This window comes from Nothobranchius furzeri, chromosome 7, assembly GCF_043380555.1.
Source record: "Nothobranchius furzeri strain GRZ-AD chromosome 7, NfurGRZ-RIMD1, whole genome shotgun sequence".
In the NCBI taxonomy this organism is placed as follows: Eukaryota; Metazoa; Chordata; class Actinopteri; order Cyprinodontiformes; family Nothobranchiidae; genus Nothobranchius; species Nothobranchius furzeri.
The window spans coordinates 66,163,331-66,181,794 of NC_091747.1; the positions used below are offsets into that span (position 1 = coordinate 66,163,331).

General features: G+C 44.8%; 1 protein-coding gene across 4 annotated transcripts in view; it reads right to left on the bottom strand.

The window, feature by feature from the left end:
• The window catches only part of galnt7 (UDP-N-acetyl-alpha-D-galactosamine: polypeptide N-acetylgalactosaminyltransferase 7), a 66,870-nt gene that overhangs the window by 6,611 nt on the left and 41,795 nt on the right, over positions 1–18,464 (bottom strand). For all 4 annotated transcript variants that reach the window (XM_070553580.1, XM_070553582.1, XM_070553579.1 and 1 more), the window contains 2 exons: positions 18,154–18,279; positions 311–341 (listed from right to left, as the gene is read on the bottom strand). In XM_070553580.1, the coding sequence (XP_070409681.1) occupies positions 311–341; positions 18,154–18,279 (157 nt within the window). The remainder of the gene's footprint in view (positions 1–310; positions 342–18,153; positions 18,280–18,464) is intronic.

The window sequence follows — 18,464 nt, forward strand, 5'->3', positions numbered from 1 at the left end:
CATGAAAGGCACCAACAGTGAGTGGAAGACATGCAACTGGACCCCCTGGAACAAACACAGCATGCGGTGTTATCCTGAAGGCGCTGGTTAGGGAGTTGGACCTTTGGATTGTATATTTTCAAATAGTAGCTTGTTTCAACAGCAGCTCCTATCTGACCTTTAAACCTTCTTCTAAAAATAGATGACAGCCTCTAAAGAAGACCTGAGTAGCCGGTGGCACCAGGAAGTCTTTGTTCTTACACTCATGAAAATGGGTGGTTGTTATAAGTGACAAAAGTTCAAATACACCAAACAACAGTGTAGCCCTTACCTGTTGGCACATGAGTGAACCGATGAAGATCCTGGAAAAAGGAAAGAAGAAAAAGTCAAACTAGTTTGGTTTGTTTAAATGTAAACTGTTTATAACAACAGTAAATAGTTGTGATATAACGTAAGAACGTGAACAAATACCGTGTTTTTTAGGGTGTGTGTGTGTGTGTGTGTGTGTGTGTGTGTGTGTGTGTGTGTGTGTGTGTGTGTGTGTGTGTGTGAATGTATACTTTGTACTACAATCTTGGGACCAGTGGCAGTTTTACCATTAGGCATAGGTTGGCAGTCGCCTGGGGCCCCCTTATGTTGGGGGCCCCTAGCCCTGACTGCTGGCACCCCTCTGTTAATGCCACAATGGACTATTCCTTTAAGACGCAGATGCACAAACAGGAAGTGATAGGTAGTCATTCCACTCCAATCCAGTTGGTGGCAGTGATGCACCAAATTGTTTGCCAAGTGCCATAAGACCACAAATAAGAAGAAGAGAAATGAGAAAAGAAGAAGAGAGGCGGGAGCGTTCGTAACAAACTCGAAGCGGTAGTGAAATCATGAAGCATGAAATGGAGTTATCCTCGTGGCTCCAACAAGAGAAAGGAGCAGAAAGGCTTGTTTTAAAAAAGCTTTTATCTTCACTTCCGAAAGTGACGTCGTTTTTCTTTGTAAACATCAAAGGAAGCAGAAAAGGAAAGACAATGAAAAATGTTTAAAGGGAGGAAAACATAGACCAAAATGGAAAATAGAAAAAAAAAAAAACAAAGGCAAAAGCACAGGAGCGCTGACAGGAAGAAGAAATATTGAAGGCACTGAAAGGGAGGGAAAGACAGGAAAAATAGGACTAATAAATAGTGAAAATAACTCATGGGGGAAGTGTTTCGCAAATCCAGTTATTGCCAAAAAATTTGTGTAAGGGGGCCCCATGCCTGTGTTCACCTTGGGCCCCCAAATAGCTAAATCCGCCACTGCTTGGGACACATTTTCAGGTTTAACCTGCATCCTGGGGACATTTGGCTGGTCCCCACAATGGAAAACCTCTCACAACGTGGTTTTAGAGTTCACTTTTGGTCTGGGTTAAGCTAAAGGATAGAACAGAACTGCTTGTGGTTAGGTATAATTCAGCCGTGTGTGTGTGTGTGTGTGTGTGTGTGTGTGTGTGTGTGTGTGTGTGTGTGTGTGTGTGAGGCACGGTTTCCCCCAGTGCTAGGCCTGGCAGACTGCCAGGCTAAGCGTTACATATTTATTTATTTGAAATTGTTTTAATGCCCAAAATTAACAATTGTCTAAATGAAAAGGAGTCTTTAACCTGCCAGTGTGACTTTAATCACACCCGGTGATACGGGTGAGAGTGCAATAGTGCCCTACACCTGACCTGGCTCTGGTGTGACCGTCATTACCACCCTCATCCTCATCCTTCTACCATTTCTGCCTTTCCCAGCATTACACTGTAAAAAGCAACCTATTGAAACTACCCGATAAAACTGACGTAACAATTTCCTTAGGTACTTTACACCCATATATGTTTGTAATTCGTACCTCATGTATTCAAAGTTAAGGAACACCTGACGGAACTGGGTAACTAACGATATTTATTAGTAAATATTACCCAATTTTCTATGCTAGAAAATAACAAACTAACACATTGAGTCACATTTTAAATGATTTTATTGAGAAAAACTTTACTTTCCCAAAAAATGTGTACCTTTCTTTTTCATTTCCTCTTTCCTCCATATTTTAATCTCAAATTTTAATTTTCCCATTTTTATCGTATTTTTTCATCTTAAATCTTGTGAAGCGCCTTGTGATTTTGACCTTGAGAGTTTAAGCAAACTGTAAATCAGTGACCTTTTGTGTGTGTTGTGCTGGGTAATGTGTTTGAGGCTTTATGATGACATTTAATCAAAGTGATTCAAGTGTGATTGACAAAAAACATGAAAGACTAATCCCTAGTGATGTAATCTGATTACAGGCAGGTGGTATTAGTATCAAGTCCTTATGGGTGAAAATGAATCACAGCTTATGTGTTGCTTAAGAGAGGAACATGAACCACACACACACACACACACACACACACACACACACACACACACACACACACAATTAGAATGGGGTAACTGTGAACCTCTGTCAGTGCGCCCCAGGGCAGCTGTGGCTACACCGTAGCTCATCCCCACCAGTGTGTGAATGGATGAATGATACACTGTAGTGTAAAGTGCTTTTGAGTCCTTACTCTGAGAGGCGCTGTACAAGTGCAGGTCGTTTATGGTTATCATAACAGGTAAAAACAGGAGAGGAATGAAATGCTGATCATAAATAAGCAAAGTTGTAATAATTTGGTTTGAATATAGACGTTTTGCTCCTGTTGTTAAGGTGTTGAACAGAATCACATGACCACGTCTGCTAAGGCAAAGGTTTGGAGCTGTTCCAGGAAACAGCAGCAAGGCTGCCTAACAGTAGCGCGATGGAAAAAGGAGAAGTGAAATGAGTGTGTAAGGGAAACATAAATTGTAACAGCCCATGTCTGTCACCTGGTGCCTATCGGCTTTGGTTGAACTTGTTAAATTACTTATATGTGTGACATACAGTTTGGAGGTTATTGTCTTTATTTTTGTTGCTGATTTCTGTGACCTAAGAGAAGGACAGCATCACGTTGAGTATTGTTTTATTGATCGTTTTGTCTGCCTGACTTCTATAAGAGGTGAGTTAGGAGACATGCCCCGCCCCCGAGAGTGGTACTCCCTCACCTGTCTGGAGGACGCTGGAGACTGGAGGAAGTGAGTTTTGATCGGACGCTGCCAAGCGGTGTTATGGACTAAGGATTATCGCACCTACGACTAGGGAGAGGCTAGCTGACCTATGTGACTTATCTGATGTGCTGGAGGAGTAAGCTGGGAGCGTTTGTTCTGGTGAACCGCCGAAGCAGCGGCCTGTCGGGACCTCAGCGGTACCGTGAGTAAACAGCTGATCGACGCAGCGGTTGCTGCAGCTGCTGTGTACTGAATCAGCGATAATCTTAGTTTTTTTTGCTGAGTATATTATGGACGCACATTTTTCTTTTCTGAACTGAACTGAACTGAATTTATCTGAACTGAACTGAATTTATCTGAACGGAACTGAATTTATCTGAACGGGACTCTCGGACCTTTCCATTAATTTTTATATATGTTGTTGCAAAAGATCTGATTTAATACACCCCCGTTTTTGCCTTTTGCTTATGTGATTATTTGGGTTTGTTTGTTTCAGTCCAGGTTAGGGTGATAAACACTTCAAATTGTTTACATCCTTTGTGTTGTGAAGTGAGTGTGAGTTACAAGGGAAAGTTGTTAATAATTGTATTTATTTCTTATATGTCAGGAGAGAGACCTGGCTGGCACCCCGATTAAATCCCTTAGTTACACCTGCTTCCGTCACATAAAAAATTGGCACCCCAGATGGGACAGTCAAAGGGCAGATATTAAATATACTGAAAAATACAAACCCGGTAATAACAAATAAATAGTTAGCATACAGAATAAAGAATAGACTGTAAAGGGTTAGGAAGACTAAACAAATTAGGACATTTGGAAATGGCGGCACAAGCTGGGTCAGAGAATCAAACTGGCCTGCCCGATGAGCCTCCTACATCATATTCCCTTTTGGATATGGAGCTGTTTGAGCTCCCAGGGCTGGCCACTCCGTTAGAGGCCATCAGCCCTGTTCCTGTGAGCAGAAAGTTAGATGAATGCACACAAACAGTGAATTGTTCCAGTTCACCTCCAGACCAGACCCAATACCAACTGGAAATAGGTGAAATAAAGTTAGACATTGAAGAGTTATCCAAAGGAATAACCTCTCAAATGGAACAGTTGAAGGAAAGATTGACTGAGTCATTCATGGAGCAGCAAAAACAACTAGTCAAGCATGTGGATACACGAGTTGAGTATTTACAAACCCAGCTGGATGCTTCCCTTGGATGGAGGCTTAAAGATCAGTACACTGAAATTACCACGAAACTCATACCAGATATCATCCAACCAGTGAAAGAGGAGCTTTCCCTCTGTCTTAACACGTTGCACACCATGGCTGAAGAGCTCACCTCCACGCGGCTAAACCCCTCAATGGGACAGGCAAGCGTGCAGACCATGCCAGATGATTTAGGTGGGAGACCGCTGGGACATGCAGGTCACCCCAGACTGCAGTCGACAATAAGGAGCAGTAAACCAAATGATCTGCTTGACTCCCCTCGAAGCACTGCCATCCAAGGAGAAACTAGGGGCAGGCTTGCGGGAAAGGCTCCCATTAAAGTACAGTTCCCAACATTTGGAAGAATCGATGACTCCTCGGACCCCCTTCAGTACCTGGAGAGATGTGAAGATTTTTTAGCCCTCAACCCACTCACTGATGAGGAGCTCATGGCCACTCTCCGTAATGTGCTTCACGGTACTTCCAGGGACTGGTGGGATGTGGCCCGTCATAAAGTCCAAACGTGGACTGAATTCAACAAGCAGTTTCGTGCTGCGTTCCTATCTGAGGACTATGAGGATGAGTTGGCTGAAAGAGTGCGTAACAGAATCCAAGAAGAGAATGAAGGCATCAGAGACTTTGCTTACATGTATCAATCGCTATGCAAGCGATGGAAGCCCTCTATAACGGAAGGGGATGTTGTGAAGTTGATCCTAAAGAATATCAACCCCCAACTCGCCAGTCAACTGCGGAGCAGAGTCACCTCGGTGGATGAACTTGTTCGTCTGGGACAACAACTGGAGAAGGACCAACAAAACCAACTGCAATATGAACAGAGGAAAGGTCTGCGGAAGGCAGTTCAGAAGCCTCCTTCCAACCTAACTCCCACACCTTCCACTACACAAACGACACCACGCCAACTGAACCCAGCAGCTTCCACCCAACCTCAGGTGTACTGCTGGCGCTGCAAAGGCCACCATGCACCTGCTTCATGCCCCCAGTGGAGGGCTGATAAAAATAGGGCTCCAAACGTATCCAGTCCACAAACTTCTAGTAATCCCCAAAGGCAACTTCAAGGACCATTTCACTCACTTTCCCCTCATACCCAACAAGGAGCCACTGCCTCTGTAAGTTATTTTCCTGCACCTGCTGGAACCAGCATGCCCTGTCAGCTAATGATGCCATTGAATGTTGGTGCGTGGTCAGGAACTGCCATCCTGGACACGGGCTCCTCGTACACCCTGATAAATGAGAATGTTTGGTCCACAGTAAGTGATCCACAGGAGATTCTCAAGCCCTGGACCAGGGGACCTTTATATCTGGCAGACGGAGAAAGTCGGCAACCGCTAGGATGGAGCGAACTGAAACTGACTATACAATCTGCAACAGTGACATTACCTTGTGTGATCCTGCCTGGAAAAAGTCTCGCTTTCCCTGCAGTAGTTGGACTCGACTTCATTTTTTTTTCAGGCTTACAGTTTGATGTCTCAGAAAACAGTTATTGGTTCAAAGCCAATAAGCATCAACGCTATCTATTTATAAGTGCATCTGCTGGGAAGCCCGGAAACCATTCTCAACCACATGTTGCTTTCTTTTCCGCAATGACTCCGGCACAATTAATATCTCCTCCTCACAACTACCTAGAAATGGCTGTACAAAATGCCCATCTAGACGACTTCGGAAAGAAACAACTGTTGTATCAACTACAAAATAACATACATATTTGTACCAATAGCTTGGGCCGTACTAACCTTCTCACCCACAAGATATTTCTCACTCACAATGTGCCCATCAAACAAAAGCCTTACCGTGTATCACCCTTCAAGTTGCAAGTGATTAAGGAGCATGTACAAGAAATGCTGGAGAAAGATATAATAGAACCATCCACTTCTCCTTATGCTTCTCCTGTAGTCCTGGTACCAAAAAAACTCGAGTCCAAACCACGATTCTGTGTTGATTACAGAAAACTAAATGCCGTAACCCGTACTGATGCTTATCCCATCCCTAACATTCAGGAGATATTAGAATCACTTGTTGGAGCTGCCATATTCACCACGTTGGACCTGAACAGTGGCTACTGGCAGGTCCAAATGGAGGAAGAGAGTCGTGAGAAAACAGCTTTTATCAGTCCCCTCGGCTTGTATCAATTTAAGGTGATGCCATTTGGGCTAAAAAATGCACCTGCCACCTTCCAAAGGTTAATGGAGGTAGTTCTGGGGGACTTGAGAGGAAAAAATTGTTTTGTATATTTGGATGATATCATTGTTTATTCATCCACACCAGAGCAGCACAGGTTTGACCTTCAAGCTGTCTTTGACAAACTGCAAATGGCGAAGTTAACGGTGAACATGAAAAAGAGTCACTTCTTCCGTACCTCACTAAAATTCCTAGGACATGTGGTCTCCTCCTCTGGAGTGGAGGTAGACGCAGAAAAAACCAAGGCTGTTCAGGATTTCCCAGTCCCACAGAACATAAAGGAGCTACAGCGGTTTCTTGGAATAGCTGGATGGTACCATCGCTTTGTGCCTGGATTTTCACAGTTAACTGAACCACTTCATGCTTTGAAACGGAGAGGAGCAAAGTACATCTGGACACCTCAATGCCAAGCAGCCTTTGAAACTCTTAAAAAATATCTAGTCTCTCCACCAATACTTGGCCATCCAGACTTCAACCTCCCTTTTATAGTATACACAGACGCCAGTGAAGTAGGTCTAGGGGCTGTGTTGACTCAACCAACAGGACTCGGGACAGAACAGGTTCTTGCTTTTGCCAGCCGCACCCTTAATAAGGCAGAGAGAAATTACTCTACCACAGAACAAGAGTGTCTGGCTGTGGTGTGGGCTCTTGAGAAGTGGAGATACTATCTGGAAGGGAGGCACTTCACGGTTGTTACGGATCATTCTTCCCTTGTTTGGGTCTTTAAGACCACCAAACCCAGCACCAGACTGATACGGTGGGCCCTTCGTCTACAAGAGTTCTCCTTCACGGTGGAATACCGTAAAGGCAGATATAATACCGTACCAGATGCTCTATCAAGAGCTCCAGTGGACCTCAATCAAATACCTACGTGTGCGGCTGTGTTGGGCTCACTGAAGGACTCCTCACCGGAATTACATATAACAGACGAGGATATCTGGAAAGCACAACAGATGGATCCAGATATTCAAAGCCTGTATGAAAAAATCATTGAAACAGGAGAAATCATTGAAGGTCCAACCACCAGGTTCACCATCATAGAGGATAAAGTGTACAGAGTGACCCAACTACCGCATAAAACTATATATCAAATCTACATCCCCTCACCTCTTCGTCAACAGCTGCTCCATCACTCCCATGACAATCCCTTATCTGGCCACCTTGGACGATTTAAAACTTACAAGAGGTTACAGTCCCTTGTGTATTGGCCCAGGATGAGCTTGGACGTAAGAAACTACGTTCGCAGTTGTAAGATCTGCCAGCTTTATAAACCAGAGAACCGGAAACCCCGCGGAAAACTTCAACAGACTCTGGTCAGTGGCCCTTGGGAGATGTTGGGGGTGGACCTCATGGGGCCTTTTCCTCGGAGCACCTATGGAAATGTATACCTGATAGTCTTTGTCGACTACTATACTCGATGGATAGAGTTATTCCCACTCCGTAAGGCCACAGCTCAGACTGTATCCCAAATCCTGATAAAGGAAATTCTCACCCGTTGGGGTTCACCCACCTACATCCTTTCGGACCAAGGCCCACAGTTTGTTTCATCTGTCTTCGAGGAAACGTGCAAACGGTGGAATCTCCAGCAGAAGAGAACTTCACCATATCATCCCCAAACGAACTTAACAGAAAGAATAAACCGAAATTTAAAAGCCATGATCGCATCCTACGTAGAGGAAAAACACAAAACCTGGGATATGTACTTATCAGAGTTCCGTTTTGCCCTCAACTCAGCAGTGCATGAGTCCTCAGGAGTAACCCCTGCTGAGCTCAACCTAGGGCGCTCTTTAAAGGGACCCCTGGATAATGAGCTCCAACCCCATTTCAGTGATCCTGACTCGCATGCGTATCCCACGGCCAGGCAACTGACAAAACTCAAACACCTGGTTTCTCAACACATGGAAAAGGCTCGCCAAAAACAAAAGAAATATTATGACAAAGGAAGAAGAGAACCAGAGTTCAGGTCACAAGATCGAGTCTGGCTCCGCACTCATCCCAGTTCGAGAGCTGATCTGGCTTATTCTGCCAAGTTAGCCCCCCGTTGGAAAGGTCCCTACCGTATCACCCAGAAGTTAGGGCCTTTGAATTATGAAGTTGTCATGGAAGACACCGGAGAGGACCTACGGGTAGTACATGCAACCCAGTTAAAACCTTGCTATCCTCTTGCAGAGGAAGTCGACCACGCACAGCGACAAAATCTCTTTCGGATATTTGAAGAGGATAGCAGTGACGAAGACTTCTCAGGGTTTATGTAAAACTAAAACCTATATGATTGACGCCTACGCAGGCTTTGGCTTATTGCAGGGGAGGGGGTGTGTAACAGCCCATGTCTGTCACCTGGTGCCTATCGGCTTTGGTTGAACTTGTTAAATTACTTATATGTGTGACATACAGTTTGGAGGTTATTGTCTTTATTTTTGTTGCTGATTTCTGTGACCTAAGAGAAGGACAGCATCACGTTGAGTATTGTTTTATTGATCGTTTTGTCTGCCTGACTTCTATAAGAGGTGAGTTAGGAGACACGCCCCGCCCCCGAGAGTGGTACTCCCTCACCTGTCTGGAGGACGCTGGAGACTGGAGGAAGTGAGTTTTGATCGGACGCTGCCAAGCGGTGTTATGGACTAAGGATTATCGCACCTACGACTAGGGAGAGGCTAGCTGACCTATGTGACTTATCTGATGTGCTGGAGGAGTAGGCTGGGAGCGTTTGTTCTGGTGAACCGCCGAAGCAGCGGCCTGTCGGGACCTCAGCGGTACCGTGAGTAAACAGCTGATCGACGCAGCGGTTGCTGCAGCTGCTGTGTACTGAATCAGCGATAATCTTAGTTTTTTTTGCTGAGTATATTATGGACGCACATTTTTCTTTTCTGAACTGAACTGAACTGAATTTATCTGAACTGAACTGAATTTATCTGAACGGAACTGAATTTATCTGAACGGGACTCTCGGACCTTTCCATTAATTTTTATATATGTTGTTGCAAAAGATCTGATTTAATACACCCCCGTTTTTGCCTTTTGCTTATGTGATTATTTGGGTTTGTTTGTTTCAGTCCAGGTTAGGGTGATAAACACTTCAAATTGTTTACATCCTTTGTGTTGTGAAGTGAGTGTGAGTTACAAGGGAAAGTTGTTAATAATTGTATTTATTTCTTATATGTCAGGAGAGAGACCTGGCTGGCACCCCGATTAAATCCCTTAGTTACACCTGCTTCCGTCACAAAATGAACCGTTGAAACTTTATGTGTGAAGGTTTAAGGAACATAATGTAACAAACGTTAATATTAAAAGTGTCAACGTAATCTTGAGTTTGTCCGGACCGTACCAAGCTCCTACCAAGTGTATTCTTCTGTGACTGTTGACGTTAAAGTAAGGATTAAGACAGGAAGTAGAAGGTTTCACTCTAGCGGCCCATGGCTGAACGAGAAACGGTGTAACAGCCCATGTCTGTCACCTGGTGCCTATCGGCTTTGGTTGAACTTGTTAAATTACTTATATGTGTGACATACAGTTTGGAGGTTATTGTTTTTATTTTTGTTGCTGATTTCTGTGACCTAAGAGAAAGACAGCATCACGTTGAGTATTGTTTTATTGATCATTTTGTCTGCCTGACTTCTATAAGAGGTGAGTTAGGAGACATGCCCCGCCCCCGAGAGTGGTACTCCCTCACCTGTCTGGAGGACGCTGGAGACAGGAGGAAGTGAGTTTTGATCGGACGCTGCCAAGCGGTGTTATGGACTAAGGATTATCGCACCTACGACTAGGGAGAGGCTAGCTGACCTATGTGACTTATCTGATGTGCTGGAGGAGTAAGCTGGGAGCGTTTTGTTCTGGTGAACCGCCGAAGCAGCGGCCTGTCGGGACCTCAGCGGTACCGTGAGTAAACAGCTGATCGACGCAGCGGTTGCTGCAGCTGCTGTATACTGAATCAGCGATAATCTTAGTTTTTTTTTTGCTGAGTATATTATGGACGCACATTTTTCTTTTCTGAACTGAACTGAACTGAATTTATCTGAACTGAACTGAATTTATCTGAACTGAACTGAATTTATCTGAACGGAACTGAATTTATCTGAACGGGACTCTCGGACCTTTCCATTAATTATTATATATGTTGTTGAAAAAGATCTGATTTAATACACCCCCGTTTTTTGGCCTTTTGCTTATGTGATTATTTGGGTTTGTTTGTTTCAGTCCAGGTTAGGGTGATAAACACTTCAAATTGTTTACATCCTTTGTGTTGTGAAGTGAGGGTGAGTTACAAGGGAAAGTTGTTAATAATTGTATTTATGTCTTATATGTCAGGAGAGAGACCTGGCTGGCACCCCGATTAAATCCCCCCTTAGTTACACCTGCTTCCGTCACATAAAAAATTGGCACCCCAGATGGGACCGTTAAAGGGCGGATATTAAATATACTGAAAAATACAAACCCGGTAATAACAAATAAATAGTTAGCATACAGAATAAAGAATAGACTGTAAAGGGTTAGGAAGACTAAACAAATTAGGACATTTGGAAATGGCGGCACAAGCTGGGTCAGAGAATCAAACTGGCCTGCCCGATGAGCCTCCTACATCATATTCCCTTTTGGATATGGAGCTGTTTGAGCTCCCAGGGCTGGCCACTCCGTTAGAGGCCATCAGCCCTGTTCCTGTGAGCAGAAAGTTAGATGAATGCACACAAACAGTGAATTGTTCCGGTTCACATCCAGACCAGACCCAATACCAACTGGAAATAGGTGAAATAAAGTTAGACATTGCAGAGTTATCCAAAGGAATAACCTCTCAAATGGAACAGCTGAAGGAAAGATTGACTGAGTCATTTATGGAGCAGCAAAAACAACTAGTCAAGCATGTGGATACACGAGTTGAGTATTTACGAACCCAGCTGGATGCTTCCCTTGGATGGAGGCTTAAAGATCAGTACACTGAAATTACCACGAAACTCATACCAGATATCATCCAACCAGTGAAAGAGGAGCTTTCCCTCTGTCTTAACACGTTGCACACCATGGCTGAAGAGCTCACCTCCACGCGGCTAAACCCCTCAATGGGACAGGCAAGCGTGCAGACCATGCCAGATGATTTAGGTGGGAGACCGCTGGGACATGCAGGTCACCCCAGACTGCAGTCGACAATAAGGAGCAGTAAACCAAATGATCTGCTTGACTCCCCTCGAAGCACTGCCATCCAAGGAGAAACTAGGGGCAGGCTTGCGGGAAAGGCTCCCATTAAAGTACAGTTCCCAACATTTGGAAGAATCGATGACTCCTCGGACCCCCTTCAGTACCTGGAGAGATGTGAAGATTTTTTAGCCCTCAACCCACTCACTGATGAGGAGCTCATGGCCACTCTCCGTAATGTGCTTCACGGTACTTCCAGGGACTGGTGGGATGTGGCCCGTCATAAAGTCCAAACGTGGACTGAATTCAACAAGCAGTTTCGTGCTGCGTTCCTATCTGAGGACTATGAGGATGAGTTGGCTGAAAGAGTGCGTAACAGAATCCAAGAAGAGAATGAAGGCATCAGAGACTTTGCTTACATGTATCAATCGCTATGCAAGCGATGGAAGCCCTCTATAACGGAAGGGGATGTTGTGAAGTTGATCCTAAAGAATATCAACCCCCAACTCGCCAGTCAACTGCGGAGCAGAGTCACCTCGGTGGATGAACTTGTTCGTCTGGGACAACAACTGGAGAAGGACCAACAAAACCAACTGCAATATGAACAGAGGAAAGGTCTGCGGAAGGCAGTTCAGAAGCCTCCTTCCAACCTAACTCCCACACCTTCCACTACACAAACGACACAACGCCAACTGAACCCAGCAGCTTCCACCCAACCTCAGGTGTACTGCTGGCGCTGCAAAGGCCACCATGCACCTGCTTCATGCCCCCAGTGGAGGGCTGATAAAAATAGGGCTCCAAACGTATCCAGTCCACAAACTTCTAGTAATCCCCAAAGGCAACTTCAAGGACCATTTCACTCACTTTCCCCTCATACCCAACAAGGAGCCACTGCCTCTGTAAGTTATTTTCCTGCACCTGCTGGAACCAGCATGCCCTGTCAGCTAATGATGCCATTGAATGTTGGTGCGTGGTCAGGAACTGCCATCCTGGACACGGGCTCCTCGTACACCCTGATAAATGAGAATGTTTGGTCCACAGTACGTGATCCACAGGAGATTCTCAAGCCCTGGACCAGGGGACCTTTATATCTGGCAGACGGAGAAAGTCGGCAACCGCTAGGATGGAGTGAACTGAAACTGACTATACAATCTGCAACAGTGACATTACCTTGTGTGATCCTGCCTGGAAAAAGTCTCGCTTTCCCTGCAGTAGTTGGACTCGACTTCATTTTTTTTTCAGGCTTACAGTTTGATGTCTCAGAAAACAGTTATTGGTTCAAAGCCAATAAGCATCAACGCTATCTATTTATAAGTGCATCTGCTGGGAAGCCCGGAAACCATTCTCAACCACATGTTGCTTTCTTTTCCGCAATGACTCCGGCACAATTAATATCTCCTCCTCACAACTACCTAGAAATGGCTGTACAAAATGCCCATCTAGACGACTTCGGAAAGAAACAACTGTTGTATCAACTACAAAATAACAAACATATTTGTACCAATAGTTTGGGCCGTACTAACCTTCTCACCCACAAGATATTTCTCACTCACAATGTGCCCATCAAACAAAAGCCTTACCGTGTATCACCCTTCAAGTTGCAAGTGATTAAGGAGCATGTACAAGAAATGCTGGAGAAAGATATAATAGAACCATCCACTTCTCCTTATGCTTCTCCTGTAGTCCTGGTACCAAAAAAACTCGAGTCCAAACCACGATTCTGTGTTGATTACAGAAAACTAAATGCCGTAACCCGTACTGATGCTTATCCCATCCCTAACATTCAGGAGATATTAGAATCACTTGTTGGAGCTGCCATATTCACCACGTTGGACCTGAACAGTGGCTACTGGCAGGTCCAAATGGAGGAAGAGAGTCGTGAGAAAACAGCTTTTATCAGTCCCCTCGGCTTGTATCAATTTAAGGTGATGCCATTTGGGCTAAAAAATGCACCTGCCACCTTCCAAAGGTTAATGGAGGTAGTTCTGGGGGACTTGAGAGGAAAAAATTGTTTTGTCTATTTGGATGATATCATTGTTTATTCATCCACACCAGAGCAGCACAGGTTTGACCTTCAAGCTGTCTTTGACAAACTGCAAATGGCGAAGTTAACGGTGAACATGAAAAAGAGTCACTTCTTCCGTACCTCACTAAAATTCCTAGGACATGTGGTCTCCTCCTCTGGAGTGGAGGTAGACGCAGAAAAAACCAAGGCTGTTCAGGATTTCCCAGTCCCACAGAACATAAAGGAGCTACAGCGGTTTCTTGGAATAGCTGGATGGTACCATCGCTTTGTGCCTGGATTTTCACAGTTAACCGAACCACTTCATGCTTTGAAACGGAGAGGAGCAAAGTACATCTGGACACCTCAATGCCAAGAAGCCTTTGAAACTCTTAAAAAATATCTAGTCTCTCCACCAATACTTGGCCATCCAGACTTCAACCTCCCTTTTATAGTATACACAGACGCCAGTGAAGTAGGTCTAGGGGCTGTGTTGACTCAACCAACAGGACTCGGGACAGAACAGGTTCTTGCTTTTGCCAGCCGCACCCTTAATAAGGCAGAGAGAAATTACTCTACCACAGAACAAGAGTGTCTGGCTGTGGTGTGGGCTCTTGAGAAGTGGAGATACTATCTGGAAGGGAGGCACTTCACGGTTGTTACGGATCATTCTTCCCTTGTTTGGGTCTTTAAGACCACCAAACCCAGCACCAGACTGATACGGTGGGCTCTTCGTCTACAAGAGTTCTCCTTCACGGTGGAATACCGTAAAGGCAGATATAACACCGTACCAGATGCTCTATCAAGAGCTCCAGTGGACCTCAATCAAATACCTACGTGTGCGGCTGTGTTGGGCTCACTGAAGGACTCCTCACCGGAATTACATATAACAGACGAGGATATCTGGAAAGCACAACAGATGGATCCGGATATTCAAAGCCTGTATGAAAAAATCATTGAAACAGGAGAAATCATTGAAGGTCCAACCACCAGGTTCACCATCATAGAGGATAAAGTGTACAGAGTGACCCAACTACCGCATAAAACCATATATCAAATCTACATCCCCTCACCTCTTCGTCAACAGCTGCTCCATCACTCCCATGACAATCCCTTATCTGGCCACCTTGGACGATTTAAAACTTACAAGAGGTTACAGTCACTTGTGTATTGGCCCAGGATGAGCTTGGACGTAAGAAACTACGTTCGCAGTTGTAAGATCTGCCAGCTTTATAAACCAGAGAACCGGAAACCCCGCGGAAAACTTCAACAGACTCTGGTCAGTGGCCCTTGGGAGATGTTGGGGGTGGACCTCATGGGGCCTTTTCCCCGGAGCACCTATGGAAATGTATACCTGATAGTCTTTGTCGACTACTATACTCGATGGATAGAGTTATTCCCACTCCGTAAGGCCACAGCTCAGACTGTATCTCAAATCCTGATAAAGGAAATTCTCACCCGTTGGGGTTCACCCACCTACATCCTTTCGGACCAAGGCCCACAGTTTGTTTCATCTGTCTTCGAGGAAACGTGCAAACGGTGGAATCTCCAGCAGAAGAGAACTTCACCATATCATCCCCAAACGAACTTAACAGAAAGAATAAACCGAAATTTAAAAGCCATGATCGCATCCTACGTAGAGGAAAAACACAAAACCTGGGATACGTACTTATCAGAGTTCCGTTTTGCCCTCAACTCAGCAGTACATGAGTCCTCAGGAGTAACCCCTGCTGAGCTCAACCTAGGGCGCTCTTTAAAGGGACCCCTGGATAATGAACTCCAACCCCATTTCAGTGATCCTGACTCTCATGCGTATCCCACGGCCAGGCAACTGACAAAACTCAAACACCTGGTTTCTCAACACATGGAAAAGGCTCGCCAAAAACAAAAGAAATATTATGACAAAGGAAGAAGAGAACCAGAGTTCAGGTCACAAGATCGAGTCTGGCTCCGCACTCATCCCAGTTCGAGAGCTGATCTGGCTTATTCTGCCAAGTTAGCCCCTCGTTGGAAAGGTCCCTACCGTATCACCCAGAAGTTAGGGCCTTTGAATTATGAAGTTGTCATGGAAGACACCGGAGAGGACCTACGGGTAGTACATGCAACCCAGTTAAAACCTTGCTATCCTCTTGCAGAGGAAGTCGACCACGCACAGCGACAAAATCTCTTTCGGATATTTGAAGAGGATAGCAGTGACGAAGACTTCTCAGGGTTTATGTAAAACTAAAACCTATATGATTGACGCCTACGCAGGCTTTGGCTTATTGCAGGGGAGGGGGTGTGTAACAGCCCATGTCTGTCACCTGGTGCCTATCGGCTTTGGTTGAACTTGTTAAATTACTTATATGTGTGACATACAGTTTGGAGGTTATTGTTTTTATTTTTGTTGCTGATTTCTGTGACCTAAGAGAAAGACAGCATCACGTTGAGTATTGTTTTATTGATCATTTTGTCTGCCTGACTTCTATAAGAGGTGAGTTAGGAGACATGCCCCGCCCCCGAGAGTGGTACTCCCTCACCTGTCTGGAGGACGCTGGAGACAGGAGGAAGTGAGTTTTGATCGGACGCTGCCAAGCGGTGTTATGGACTAAGGATTATCGCACCTACGACTAGGGAGAGGCTAGCTGACCTATGTGACTTATCTGATGTGCTGGAGGAGTAAGCTGGGAGCGTTTTGTTCTGGTGAACCGCCGAAGCAGCGGCCTGTCGGGACCTCAGCGGTACCGTGAGTAAACAGCTGATCGACGCAGCGGTTGCTGCAGCTGCTGTATACTGAATCAGCGATAATCTTAGTTTTTTTTTTGCTGAGTATATTATGGACGCACATTTTTCTTTTCTGAACTGAACTGAACTGAATTTATCTGAACTGAACTGAATTTATCTGAACTGAACTGAATTTATCTGAACGGAACTGAATTTATCTGAACGGGACTCTCGGACCTTTCCATTAATTATTATATATGTTGTTGAAAAAGATCTGATTTAATACACCCCCGTTTTTTGGCCTTTTGCTTATGTGATTATTTGGGTTTGTTTGTTTCAGTCCAGGTTAGGGTGATAAACACTTCAAATTGTTTACATCCTTTGTGTTGTGAAGTGAGGGTGAGTTACAAGGGAAAGTTGTTAATAATTGTATTTATGTCTTATATGTCAGGAGAGAGACCTGGCTGGCACCCCGATTAAATCCCCCCTTAGTTACACCTGCTTCCGTCACAACGGGAGCCCAGCTGGGCATGACGACAAGTCAGCTGATGAGAACATCTGGTTGTAAGGAGGGTTAGGAGTTATGTGCTCCCTCCTTCTGGTCTCCGTCAAAAGGCGGGCCGCCGCATTCTGCACCAGCTGTAGGCGGGCAACCGAGGAAAATGTGGATCCAGAAAAAAGGGAATTTGCATAATCCAAGCGAGAGATCACAAATGCATGGATCACTGTGTGCAGGTCGCGTCTAGTCAGGATGGACTTCATCTTTGATAGCCGGCTAAGCTGGAAAAAGCAGGATCTAACCACCTGGTTAATGTGGGAGTCCATCAGCAGCTCTGGGTCCAAAACCACCCCCAGGTTAGTGATGGTTGGCTTCACTAAGCTGTGAAAACAAGGTGGCAGGCCAGGACTAACTGCAGTGGGAGAGGGAGGAACAAATAAAAGAGCCTTCAACTTAGACTCGTTTAAATGTAAATAGTTATTATAAAGCCAGCCCGTCACCTCATTCAGGCAATCCACAGCTGGTTGCACTGACTCTTGAGGTTTTAATGAAACATAAAATTGGCAGTCATTAACATACAAACGATAAGACACACTATGTCACCTAAAAATAGCTGCCAGAGGAAGAATGTAAAGATTAAAAAGCAGAGGTCCTAAAACAGAGCCTTGAGGAACACCACAGGGCAGAGAGGAGGCTTCAGAGGCAAAATCCCCCAGCCTCACACTAAAACTTCTGTTGGTGAGGTACAATCTGAACCAGTTCAGGGCAGTTCCCTGGATGCCCACTACCTGGTTCAGTCGGGACAGAAGTATAGCATGGTCTACGGTGTCAAAAGCAGCTGTGAGATCCAGCAACACCTGTAGAACATGGGAGCCGGAATCAGTGGACCGCAGAACATCTTTAAAAACTCTAAGAAGGGCAGTCTCAGTCCTATGGCCGGGACGGAACCCTGATTGCAAAGGGTCTAAAAGGTTAAAAGTCTGCAAATGGTCAGAAGCTTTCTTGGGAGCTTAGGTAAAAATGGAAGCTTCGAGATAGGGCAGAAGGTGCATTATATTCACACATAAGTTCCAGACACCGTCCTTAGTTCCATCCACTCACAGTACAATAGTTTCACCAGCTTGTCAAGTCTTAATTGTGTGTAAAATAAAATCTTGAATTTTATAAACCTGACTGTTTCTTGAATCCAACGACGTGCGTACGATCCCTTAATGAATGAAAGAATGCTAGAATCTTCTGACTAAAACAAGAAGACCAAGCAGGAGATATTCTAGTTAAATAGAGTATCACCACTTATTGGTCACCAGTAGTGGTAATAATAAAAATGGCTTTTTACTTAACCAAACATACTATATATCTAACATTACAGGGTTTGTGGATCTAACCTTGAAGTAGCTCCACTCAGTGTGCTGGTTCTGGTCGCAGTGTGTGATGATGACAGCCGAGTTGTCTCCTCTGGTCAGGCACTGGTCATACTGCATTAGCTGGTTCGCTTCATTGATGCGGAACAACTACACAGAAAGTTTTACAATTTGTCTTAATCGACACAACAATGCTAATTATTGATATGAATAATGAGCCTCCCGGATATGAGGGGTCTGTATAAGGACCAAGATTTCCTCGTGGACACTGTTGCACTGTAGTTTACAGTAAAAACATCTAACCTAACCTTTCTTTCCTCCGGGTGCGGCCGCAG